The sequence below is a fragment of the Oncorhynchus kisutch genome, linkage group LG22, assembly GCF_002021735.2.
Source record: "Oncorhynchus kisutch isolate 150728-3 linkage group LG22, Okis_V2, whole genome shotgun sequence".
In the NCBI taxonomy this organism is placed as follows: Eukaryota; Metazoa; Chordata; class Actinopteri; order Salmoniformes; family Salmonidae; genus Oncorhynchus; species Oncorhynchus kisutch.
This window is the reverse complement of record NC_034195.2, coordinates 5009793-5022549: the sequence shown is the minus strand read 5'-3', so window position 1 is coordinate 5022549 and position 12757 is coordinate 5009793. Positions and strand designations below refer to the sequence as shown.

Sequence of the window (12757 nt, the reverse complement as noted above, 5' to 3'; positions counted from 1 at the left end):
TGGTTAAGGTTAGGATTGGTGGAGGGGAAGCCGATCATGGATCTGTACCTAGGGGAAACATCACCCTGGAGCCAGGCCTAATGAACTGGCCGAAGCGCTCTGACATTAACACACTCCCCTCACTACTCGCTGGATGACCAACACACACCCTGCATCTCAGGGTAGAGCTGAGAGCGACACGGCATAAATGGGGATGAACAAAACGCCAAACTTGGTAAAAGAACAAAGCGCACGGGATGTTTTAAAGAAATGTATGCGTGAATACGTGTAAGAGGTAGCTGGTCCCAGCACAGGCAGCGTGGTCCCCTGGTCTTCTGGTCCCAGCACAGGCAGTGTGGTCCCCTGGTCTTCTGGTCCCAGCACAGGCAGCGCGGTCCCCTGGTCTTCTGGTCCCAGCACAGGCAGCGTGGTCCCCTGGTCTTCTGGTCCCAGCACAGGCAGCGTGGTCCCCTGGTCTTCTGGTCCCAGCACAGGCAGCGCGGTCCCCTGGTCTTCTGGTCCCAGCACAGGCAGCGTGGTCCCCTGGTCTTCTGGTCCCAGCACAGGCAGCGTGGTCTTCTGGTCCCAGTGATGCTTAGTGGGGGGAAGACACACATGTACTGTCAGTTTATTGATATTTTGGCTCTATATAACACACTGAGTGTACAAAACATTAGGAACACCTTCCTATTATTGAGTTGCACCCCCTTTTGCCCTCAGAACAGCCTCAATTTGTTGAGGGCATGGACTATACAAGGCGTCTAAAGCGTTCCACAGGGATGCTGGCTCATTTTGACGACTATGCTTTTCATAGGTGTATCAAGTTGGCTGGATGTCCTTTAGGTAGTGGACCATTCTTGACACAGCGTTGCAGTTCTTTACAAAAGCCGGTGCGCCTGACACCGACTGCCATACCCCATTTTAAATGCACTTAAATATTACACATTCACCCATTGAATGGCGCACATACACAATCCATGTCTCAAATTGTGTCAAGGCTTTGAAATCCTTATTTAACCTGTCTCCTCCTCTTCATCTAGACTGATTTGAAGTGGATTTAACAAATGCATCAATAAGGGATCATATCTTTCACTTGGTCAGTCTATGCCATGGAAAGAGCCGGTGTTCTTAATGTTTTGTGTACTCAGTGTACACTGGAGCTGCTTACCAAGACAACATTGAATGGCCTAGTTACAGTTTTAGCTTAAATCGCTGTCTACCATTGATCAACGACCAACTTGACAGAGCTTGAGGAATTTTATTGTAAAATTCAGGTGTGCAAAGCTCTTAGACTTACCCAGAAAGCTGTAATCACTGGCAAAGGTGATTCGCTGGCAAAGGTGATTCGCTGGCAAAGGTGATTCGCTGGCAAAGGTGATTCGCTGGCAAAGGTGATTCGCTGGCAAAGGTGATTCGCTGGCAAAGGTGATTCGCTGGCAAAGGTGATTCGCTGGCAAAGGTGATTCGCTGGCAAAGGTGATTCTAACATGTTGACTCAGGGGTGTGAAGAATTATGTAAATATGATATTTCTGAATTTATTTTTCAATAAATTAACTACAATTTCTTCAAAACATGTTTTCACTTTGTCATTATGGGGTATTGTGATGTCATTATGGGGTATTGTGATGTCATTATGGGGTATTGTGATGTCATTATGGGGTATTGTGATGTCATTATGGGGTATTGTGTGTAGATGGTTAAAAAACATCCATTTCAGGTTGTAACAACAAAATGGGGAATGAAGGCACTGTACATAGTTAAAAGTACCTATAATAGATATATTTTGGCATTTGCCAGAGAACACCAAGATTGGCAAATTCGCCACTGGTGCCCTGTGCTCTTCAGATGAAAGCAGGTTCACACTGAGCACATGTGACAGAGTCTGGAGACGCCGTGGAGAGCGTTCTGCTGCCTGCAACATCCTCCAGCGTGACCGGTTTGGCGGTGGGTCCGTCATGGTGTGGGGTGGCATTTCTTTGGGTGGCCGCACAGCCCTCCATGTGCTCGCCAGAGGTAGCCTGACTGCCATTAGGTACCGAGATGAGATCCTCAGACACCTTGTGAGACCATATGCTGGTGCGGTTGGCCCTGGGTTCCTCCTAATGCAATGCTAGACCTCATGTGGCTGGAGTGTGTCAGCAGTTCCTGCAAGAGGAAGGCATTGATGCTATGGACTGGCCCGCCCGTTCCCCAGACCTGAATCCAATTGACCACATCTGGGACATCATGTCTCGCTCCATCCACCAACGCCACGTTGCACCACAGACTGTCTAGGAGTTGGCGGATGCTTTAATCCAGGTTTGGGAGGAGATCCCTCAGGAGACCATCTGCCACCTCATCAGGAGCATGCCCATGCATTGTAGGTAGGTCATACAGGCACGTGGAGGCCACACACACTACTGAGCCTCATTTTGACTTGTTTTAAGGACATTACATCAAAGTTGGATCAGCCTGTAGTGTGGTTTTCCACTTTCATTTTCAGTGTGACTCCAAATCCAGACCTCCATGGGTTGATAAATTTGATTTCCATTGATAATTTTTGTGCGATTTTGTTGTCGGCACATTCAACTATGTAAAGAAAAAAGTATTTAATAAGAATATTTCATTCATTCAGATCTAGGATGTGTTATTTTAGTGTTCCCTTTATTTTTTTGAGCAGTGTATTTAGACCCTTTGCTATGAGACTTGAAATTGAGCTCCGGTGCATCCTGTTTCCATTGATCATCCTTGAGATGCTTCTATAACTTGATTGCAGTGCACCTGTCTATATAACGTCCCACAGTTGACAGTGCATGCGAGAGCAAAAACGAAGCCACGAGGTCGAAGGAATTGTCCGTAGAGAATTTTTGTTGAGTCACAGATCTGCGGAAGGGTACCAAAACATTTCTACATTATTGAAGATCCCCAAGAACACAGTGGCCTCTTTCATTCTTAAATGGAAGAAGTTTGGAACCACCAAGACGATTTCTAGAGCTGGCCCCCTGGCCAAACTAAGCAAACGTTTGAGAAGGTCCTTGGTTAGAGAGGTGACCAAGAACCCGATGGTCACTTTGACAGAGCTCCAGTGTTTCTCTGTGGAGATGGGAGAACCTTCCAGAAGGACAACCATCTCTGCAGCACTCCACCAATCAGGCCTTTTGTGTTAGAGTAGCCAGATGGAAGCCAGTCCTCAGTAAAAGGCACATGACAGCCCGCTTGAAGTTTGCCAAAGGGCACCTAAAAACTGACATGAGAAACAAGATTCCTTATTCTGATAAAACCAAGATTGAACTCTTTGATCTGAATGCCAAGCGTCACGTCTGAAGGAAACCTGGCACCATCCCTACAGTGAAGCATGGTGGTGGCAGCATCGTGCTGTGGAAATGTTTTTCAGCGGCAGGGAATGGGAGACTAGTCAGGATTGATTGAAGGATGAATGGAGCAAAGTACAGCGTGATCCTTGATGATAACCTGCTCCAGAGTGCTCTGGACCTCAGGCTGGGGCAAAGGTTCACCTTCCAACAGGACAACAACCCTAAGTACACTGCCAAGACAACGCAGGGAGTGGCTTCGGGACAAGTCTCGGAATGTCCTTGAGTGGCCCATACAGAGCCCAGACTTGAACTCGACATCCAACATCTCAAGAGAGACCTGAAAATAGCTGTGGAGAGGTGCTCCCGATCCAACCTGACAGAGCTTGAGAGGGTATACAGAGAAGAATGGGAGAAACTCCCCAAATACAGGTGTGGCAAGCTTGTAGCATCATACCCAAGAAGACTCGAGGCTGTAATCGCTGCCAAAGGTGGTTCAACAAAGTACTGAGTAAAGGGTCTGAATACTTATGTAAATATGATATTTCAGATTTTTATTATAGGGTCTGAATATTTACTTATAATACTTCTGTATTTCAGTTTTACATGTTTTATACATTTTCAAAACTTTCTAAAAAACCTGTTTTTGCTTGGTCATTGTGGGGTGTGTAGATTGAGGGAGGGGGAAAAAATGATGTAATCAATTTGAGAATAAGGCAGTAACATAACAAAATGTGGAAAAGGTCATTTCCCGAATGGAAAGTGTCATATTTGTTATTTTACTTTTGTCAATTTCGACCAGCCAACCCAAATAAGATGGTCCGGCCCTTCTGTCATTGGCCAGATTTGCCAGACGGCCAATCCGCCCATGCACAACACCACCATAATGCTGACTCGCTACTGTTGTAAATATGACATAGGGCTTCCTGAGTGGCGCAGTGGTCTAAGGCACTGCATCGCTAGCTGTGCCACTAGAGATTCTTGGTTTCAGTCCACGCTCTGTCGCATCCGGCCGCGACCAGGAGACCCATGGGGCGGCGCACAATATCCCAGCGTCGTCCCGGGTAGGGGAGGGTTTGGCCGGCAGGGATGTCCCTGTCCCATCGCGCTCTAGCGACACGGTCGCCAGGTGCACGGTGCTTCCTCCAACACATTGGTGTGGCTGGCTTCCGGGTTAAGCCGGCATTGTGTCAAGAAGCAGTGCGGCTTGGTTGGGTCGTGTTTCGGAGGACGCACGGCACTCGCCTCTCCGTACGGGAGTTGCAGCGATGAGACAAAACTGTAACTACCAATCGGATACCACGAAATCGGTGGGGAAAAAGGGGTCATTTAAAAAAAAAATTATGACATAACAGTTGGTATAACACACAAGTATATTCAAATGAATGGTCAAATTGCTAACTTGCTCAGCGAATGGCAGCCATTTTGTAACAGTGGCTCTCCATCTCCTATTTGACGCAGATCAAAAGTTTAGAGCCGTTCATCCTCACGGCTCACAGTGTGCTACTGCACTGCACCGCCGGGCCACTATGGAACGTAAGAACTGTGGACACAGTGTGTGTGTGTGTGCGTGTGTGTGTGTGCGCGTATGTGTGCGCGTGCATGTATACATGTTTACGAGGGAGACCATCCCATCGCTTAAAAACACTTTCTGTGTCCATGGCTGTGTGTGGGCACTGGCTTGGCATTGACCCCTCTGTAACCCCTGACTCTCGGCTCCTTTGTGATGTGATTGGTGGTCCTGGCCTGGGATGGCTCTGCAGTGTGTGTGCTGTGGTGGCTGTAGTTGGTTCGGGGATTGAAAAGCTAGCCGGTTCCTCCTGTTGATCTATCAAACATATCTCCTTGATATATCCCCAGTACAACACAGCATCTTTACCCTAAACCCAGTTGGTTCAGAATATACTCTAGGAATTCCAAAAAACATATATTTGTACAAATGTATGTATTTCCAACACTGGGAGTATTGTAAGGATTAGCCTAAGCAGTGTCTCATTCCATTTTTGTTTTAAAATTGGTTTGTTGTCCCATCTTTTTGTGATACAGGGACATGGAGATAAAATCAATGTAATCAATGGGCATTGTCTTGAGTGGCGTTCATGCAAAAGGCTTCTTTGTCTCTGTGTCATATAGGCTGCATTTGTCAATGGCTATTTTCTTACTTTCTCTAAGTCATCATGGTTGGTTCATGGTTGGTTTCCTCATTGTGCTTTCAGTGTAACTTTTTAGTATCATCAACAGCCAACATCCCTACCAGAACAGGGGCCAGTTTATTAGGTACACCCATCTAGTACCGGGTCGGACCCACTTTGCTTACAGAACAACTAGAATTCTTTGGGGCGTGGAAACGTTGGTCAATTGGTATCAAGGGACCTAACGTGTGCCAGGAAAACATTCCCTACACCACCGCCACCAGCCTATGCCGTTGACACCAGGCCATGGACTCATGCTGCTTAGCCAAATCCTGACTCTACCATCATCATGACGCAACAGGAACCAGGATTCGTCGGACTAGGCAATGTTTTCCCACTCTTCCATTGTCCAGTGTTGGTGATTGGATGCCCCCTGGAACCGCTTCTTGTTTCTAGCTGAAAGGGGTGGAGCCCGGTGTGGTCTTCTGCTGCAATATCCCATCTGTGACGAGGACCAACGAGTTGTGCGTTCCGAGAGGCCGTTCTGCACCACTGTTGTACTGCGCTGTTATTTTACCTGTTTGTGGTCCACCTGTTAGCTTGTACGATTCTTACCATTCTCCTTCGACCTTTCATCAGCGAGCTGTTTCCTCCCACAGGACTGCTGCTGACTGGATGTTTAGTTTGTTGCACCATTCTCTGTCCACCCTAGACACTGTCCCCGGGACTGCCGCTGACTGGATGTTTAGTTTGTCGCACCATTCTCGGGATAAACGCTAGACACTGTCGTGCGTGAAAAGCCCATTAGGCCGGCCGTTCCTGAGATACTAGAACCGGTGCGCCTGGCAACGACGATCACACCCCGCTCAAAGTCGCTTAGGTAACTCGTTTTGCCCATTCTAACGTTCAATCGAACAGAACCGGGGATGCCTGTCTGCTTGCTTTATATAGCAGGCCACGTGACTCACCGTCTGTAGGAGCCAACCATTTCTGTGAACGAGGTGGTGTACCTAATAAACTGGCCACCGAGTGTACACAGAGCAACCCTATTTGAAAATGTATTTCTTTTCTGGTCCCAAGGTGGTTGGAAGTCAGACGTTGAAAGAAGCAACGAGACCCGTCAGAGTAGCCGAGAGTGACGTGGATGTGAGTATGAGCCAGCAGCATTCCGCATTGCTTACACATGCACCCCCACAAATGCGCGCACACACACACAGACACACACACTCGCTCTTTTTCGCTCTCTCTCTCTCTCTCTCTCACAACCCTCAACGACATTTTCACTCCATCTCTTGTCCCAAGGGAAATGTTTAGAGTTTTAGCTTCAAACCTTTCTGGAAGGGTAGGTACAGAGATGAGACTGATACACTGACTACCATAGACCCTTAAGGGGATAGAGTGAGCGATAAAAATCTAATAAAATAAGTCATCTAGGATTTAGTGAGTCTTTCAGTTCTATATTAGCATTTTTCAAAGTCAATTTGTTCTCCTTTCAGAGTGTAACTACTCCAAAAGGAGTTGAAGAGTGTAGCGTTGACAGCTCTGCACGTTTGCCCTTTAACAATTTATAAGGAGGGGTTTTCCCCCATCTGCCCTGAATATTTCACGGCGTATATTACTGTGCGTGAAGACATCACCACAAATAAATGATGCTCTCAACAGAGTGGCAAATGGAACGTAAACACTTATGCTTTGTGCCTTTCGAAAGATACCATGCGACCATAATCTAGCTATTTTCTCTCGTTTTCAAAACCACAGACAATTATTCTGCAACTTTGATGGATATTTGTTCACGTCGAGGGGTTGTGATCTTTACTGCCCTCCTGAGATGACCGTTGTCCACAAATGGCCCGTAAATTGAGAAATGAAAATCAAGCTGATCCATCCTTTGTCATGTTTGAGTTTCTTACCCTGTGTCCCAAATGGCACCCTTTTCCCTATACTCCTTTTGACCATGGCCCCAAGTAGTGCCCTGTATAAGAACTAGGGTGCCTGTTGGTGACGCACCCTTAATCGGGGATTCATTTAGGAGGACTCAAAGGTTCTGAGACACTTTGACAAAAGGGTAGCGTGGGATGTGGCGTATTTGCGTAAAGGGTTTGCTCTGCATAATTATCAGCTAATGAGACAGGAGAGAGGGATACGGACACACTTACGCAGGTAGACTTGCACACACACACAAACAGGTGCGATGTGAGAGGGGGACGATATACATGTACATGGAGGAACGTGACGCGCACACACTGTAGGAAACCGTAGGAAAGATTGGTCTGTAACAGCCCTCTCGCTGTCTCGCTCTCTCTCTCTGTCTCTGTCTGTCTGTCCCTGGCCTACAGGTGAAACTCAGTCGGTTATGTGAGCAGGACAAGACCCTGAAGGAACTGGAGGTCCGGATCTGCTCACTAAAGGAGGATAAGGTACTGACACTTCATCTCTATACACTCATGTGTGTCTCACTGCATTTGGGTCCGTTTTGAATTTATCAGCCAAAGAATCAATGTCAAGTCAATGTGTGAGGTAAAAAATTATAATTTTTTAATGATTCCAATTTAAAGGGTTTTATTTCGTTTTTTTTCTTTCGCTTTGACAAAAAAAAATACATCGTAGTGTGCATTTCCCGAGTTGAACTGGAATTGACCTCGACTCTGCGGTCTCTGATATTGACCTCCTAACCCCTGACCCATCAGGACAAGCTGGAGTCGGTGCTGGACGTGTCCCACCAACAGATGGAGCTGTACAGAGACCAGGCAGCCCACCTGGAGAAGATAGCCTACCAGCAGAGACTCCTACAGGAGGACGTGGTGCACATCAGGGCCGAGATCTCCAGCGCGTCCACGGTGAGATCATCCCAGACACACCTGAACTTTAAGCCTGAGCCTTACCCAGGCCCCCGATGTTTAAGCCCTGCCTTACCCAGGCCCCCGATGTTTAAGCCCTGCCTTACCCAGGCCCCCGATGTTTAAGCCCTGCCTTACCCAGGCCCCCGATGTTTAAGCCCTGCCTTACCCAGGCCCCCGCTGTTTAAGCCCTGCCTTACCCAGGCCCCCGATGTTTAAGCCCTGCCTTACCCAGGCCCCCGATGTTTAAGCCCTGCCTTACCCAGGCCCCCAATGTTTAAGCCCTGCCTTACCCAGGCCCCCGATGTTTAAGCCCTGCCTTACCCAGGCCCCCGATGTTTAAGCCCTGCCTTACCCAGGCCCCCGATGTTAAAGCCCTGCCTTACCCAGGCCCCCGATGTTAAAGCCCTGCCTTACCCAGGCCCCCGATGTTAAAGCCCTGCCCCCTTGGCCGAAATCAGAAATCAGAAATAACTAACTGCGTTAGTACATCCGTTAGCTGCTCTTCTCCATCTGTCACAGGCTCGCCGCGTGCGGGTCACTCTGCACGCGCGCTGCTCATGACACCTCGGGGAGTGTCTGTGAGTATCCATGGCAATGGCTCGGCTTGCTCTGCTCCGTGAAGAGACGTGAGAGCGCAGTTAGCTACTTTTCGTCACTCTAAACTCAGACAAAAACTCACGGAACGTTATTATTTTCTGTGGAATGTTCTCTCTCCTTTTCTTGGTATTATGACGAGGTTGAAGCACTGCGTTATGATCCTAGTCAGATGACTTCGCTTTCAGAATGTTACCGATCAATTTAGTGATGCCCGAGCCCTGCCCGTACCCTGGTTATTGATGAAAAAACGGGCCCTAACCCGATCTACGTCAGGGCCCGTTGGAGCTCGGGTCGGGTAGCAATCAGTCAATCGAATGTATTTATAAACCCCATTTCAGCAGATGTCACAAAGTGCTTATACAGAAACCCAGCCTAAAACCCTAAACCGCAAGCAATGCAGATGTAGGTGTGTGTGTCTGGAACTGTATATGTTTACGGAAACTGTCTTCCCCTGCTGCCTCATGTTATATGTAGGAGATGGCCCGGGCCTGGGAGGACTACAGCAGGCTGGAGAGCTCTGTGGAGCAGTTGAGGGCCGTGCTAGAGGCACACATGAACCACAGCGCCACCCCTCAGGTCAGAGCCGGTACTGCACCTCAGTGCTGTGCAGTGCTGCTATTCCACTCGATGGGGACAATGTCCACAGGCGTGAACAGAACATTGAGTTGTTATTCACTGTTTTGAAGCGTGTACTGTAGATGGGGTGGGTCTACTGGGAAAAGCCTGTTTGTTGTTTGTGTGTATATAGCACAGTAGGAACCAGCTAAGATGTGTGTGTGTGTGTGTGTGTGTGTGTGTGTGTGTGTAGCAGGAGAAAACAGAGATAAAGCGGGAGCTGTGGAGGATAGAGGACGTGATGGCAGGACTGAGCTCCAGCAAAGCCAACTACAAGATCACAATCGACTCAGTGCAGAACCCAGGTGGGAGAAATCACCGCCCGCCCACTGTGTTTTACCATGTTTTACTCAATTCAATTCAGATCAAACAACTTGATTCGTCCCCTTGGGGGAATTCCCAACTACATGGGAGACAAACTACTAGGGTAGCTTTCCATGGCAAAAATACTAATCTAGTCTCTCCATACCATGTGCTCGTGTTACGAAACCAACTGCACCAAACTACCTCCATATCCTAACACTTAACCATGACAGACCAACTAGCACAGAGACCTTCATTTGTCTCCTGTGTGTGAAGTTACACGTCTTCATTTGTCTCCTGTGTGTGAAGTTGACGTCTTCATTTGTCTCCTGTGTGTGAAGTTGACGTCTTCATTTGCCCGTGTCTTTCTATCCTCCAGAGAGGAAACTAGTGGCTTCAGTGCCAGACCCTGCAGTGCCTTCGCAGAGCACGACGCCCCCCGTAGGGGAGGTTAGGCCCCCTCCTCGCAGCTCCTACACGCTGCCTCACAACCCCGTGCCAAAATGGGTGAGTGGCAGTTGAGTTTGTAGATCTGGGTTTGCTGGGGGATGTTAACCTAGACATGGACCACAGTGGGGTAATAATAACAGCAGTTAGTCCTGTATTTAAGTGGATGTGTTCCATCAAAGTCGAGCTGTGTGTGGGTTTGGAACTACTGTACAAAGTGATTTTTTGTTTGAAGTAAATGAGTTGAGAAACACTTGACCGGTGCTGTGAAGGGTCAGAATGCATGAAACACATTTAACAGTGAAGATGAACATGAAACCTAGAATGACTCTAATCAGGGGTTGTCTGAAAGCGTTTCCAGCTGACAAACCCTTGATTCCTTCAAGGTCCCTCCCCCTCAGGCTTCTTCCTCCAATGAGCTTTGAGGTACTTGACAATAAGAACCAATTGTGACTGACTTCCTGTATGGGTGTGGCTCTGGTACAGGCAGAAGATGAGGCTCCTCCCAGACCACCCCTGCCCTGCCTCTACGATTATGAAGACCCGCCCCCCGCCATCCCACCCCTCCCCAAAGAGGCGTCGGTGGTAGTACGACACACGTCGGTTCGCGGGCTCAAACGCCAGTCGGACGAGAGGAAGAGGGACCGAGAGAGCGGAGGGTGTGTCAACGGAGACTTTAAAGTCAGGACAAGCCTTTTATTTACACTTATTTTGTTATTGATTGTGAAGACGAGCCTTTGCTGTGCTTGCTGTGCGTACAACAGTGCTTTTATCGGGTACCGCTTGTGAAGTTGAACGGTCCATGGCGGCACGTACGGTATCAAAACAAACACTGCTGTTTTCAGCCATCGCCATCGAAGCCATATATCAGCAATATCATACTGTCACTCAGCCATGTTGACGCCCTCAGCATTGAAATCTCACTGAGGAGATGCATCAAGGCTGCATTCTATTCCAAAAAGCTGCCCTCTTCCCTCACTCACTAATCTTCATGCTTCTGAGAGACCTGAAGAGGCAACATAGCGGGAATGAGTGGCTAACACACCTTTTCCAGTCGTCTCTGAAGGAGAGGGAATGAGGGTTGAGAGAAAGGCAACAACTTTTTTTAAGTGGAATGCAGCCTTTACCTCATTGAGAGCCAGATGTATTGTATTGAGTAATAAGTTGACTCAAACCTCGCTGATCTAGTTTGTGACAACTGCAGTATGATTGTGTGTCAGGTGGAGCTGCGGTCATACCTGAGTGAACCAGAACTGCCAGGGACGGGCCAGAGCAGCACAGGGTCTGAGGGGGGCTACCAAACCCTCCCAAACAAAGGTATTGTCAGCTAGCTTGCAATTCAGACCTGTGGATATGCTGTCCTTCCACTCTTTGTCACTCCGTGTCTCTTCGGGGCAGTGGTGCTGTGTCAGAATGGGTCCCCCCCCAGGCATACCACAACAGTGTTTCCTGTTTCCTGTCCGTAACAGGTCTGTCGGGCTCATCGCCGAGGCTGAACCAGTCCAGTAACATCTCCTCCTACGTGACCCTGAGGAGGGGGGCGGCCGCCTCTGCAGAGAGGGTGAGTCACCAAACAGAGCCTGCTCTGGTCGAAAGTAGTGCACTAGGTAGGGATTAAGGGGAGGGTGAGTCACCAGTCACGACACAGGGGAAGGAACGAGATATGAGCTTTATCCAAATCCATCAATCAATCGTATTTATAAAGCCCGTCAGCCGATGTCACAAAGTGCTGTACAGAAACCCAGCCTAAAACCCCAAACAGCAAGCAATGCAGGTGTAGAAGCACGGTGGCTAGGAAAAACTCCCTAGAAAGGCAGGAATCTAGGGAGAAAACAAGAGAGGAACCAGGCTCTGAGTGGTGGCCAGTCCTCTTCTGGCTGTGTCGGGGTGGAGATTATAACACCCTATTTGCTACGTTTGACCGGGGCCTATAATTCTCTGTAGGGAATAAGGTGACATAAGCCGTGCAGGAACCTCTTCTTCTTCAGGAGAACATTCACCAGACCAATTGTCTGTCTGCGCAGCACTGGGACGATTCCTTAGTTTTTTGCTTGCTGTTTGCGCGGTGTGTTATAGGGACCACACCTCCGTTGGCGACTTCTGGCTGTCTGTTTGCAAATTACGTCCGGCACTCTGTTCAGAGGTCCGTGGAGGCAAAACCTACCGGTCAAACCTACCGGCCTTTCCACATACACTACAAACACCACCGAGCTGTGGAGCATACGTCTAACTCGACTAACCTGGGGGCTTCGTTTAGTACTTTATCCTGAGACTGAAGAGGAATTAGTGTTGAGGATTCATTGTTGTTTTTCTTTCTTCCTCCTTTCCTTTACCCCTCTTCATATCACACCCCTATGTCACGACCCATCTCATCTGTTTCACTATGTTTCTCTCTCCTCCTATCTTTTTCTCTCTCTTTCTATCCTATCCTTCTCACTCTTTCTCTCTCCTTTTCCCCTTCTTACGCCCTCTGTCCCCCTCTCTCTTTTTCTCTCTCTCTCTTTCTCTCTCCTTTTTCCCCTCTGTCCCCCTCTTTCCCCCTCTGTCCCCCTC

General features: G+C 48.4%; 1 protein-coding gene across 22 annotated transcripts in view; it reads left to right on the top strand.

Moving 5' to 3' along the window:
- The window catches only part of LOC109867806 (pleckstrin homology domain-containing family A member 7), a 178055-nt gene that overhangs the window by 155340 nt on the left and 9958 nt on the right, over positions 1 to 12757 (top strand). For 14 of the 22 annotated variants that reach the window (XR_004204836.1, XM_031801661.1, XM_031801657.1 and 11 more), the window contains 10 exons: positions 4732 to 4806; positions 6483 to 6548; positions 7739 to 7819; positions 8090 to 8239; positions 9314 to 9415; positions 9648 to 9759; positions 10137 to 10264; positions 10691 to 10885; positions 11425 to 11521; positions 11674 to 11765. Coding sequence is in view for 20 of the 22 variants with exons in the window: in XM_031801661.1 (XP_031657521.1) it covers positions 4732 to 4806; positions 6483 to 6548; positions 7739 to 7819; positions 8090 to 8239; positions 9314 to 9415; positions 9648 to 9759; positions 10137 to 10264; positions 10691 to 10885; positions 11425 to 11521; positions 11674 to 11765 (1098 nt within the window). In the remaining 2 variants the exon portion in view is untranslated. The remainder of the gene's footprint in view (positions 1 to 4731; positions 4807 to 6482; positions 6549 to 7738; positions 7820 to 8089; positions 8240 to 9313; positions 9416 to 9647; positions 9760 to 10136; positions 10265 to 10690; positions 10886 to 11424; positions 11522 to 11673; positions 11766 to 12757) is intronic. The other 8 variants (XR_004204837.1, XM_031801658.1, XM_031801660.1 and 5 more) reach the window with 3 other exon arrangements.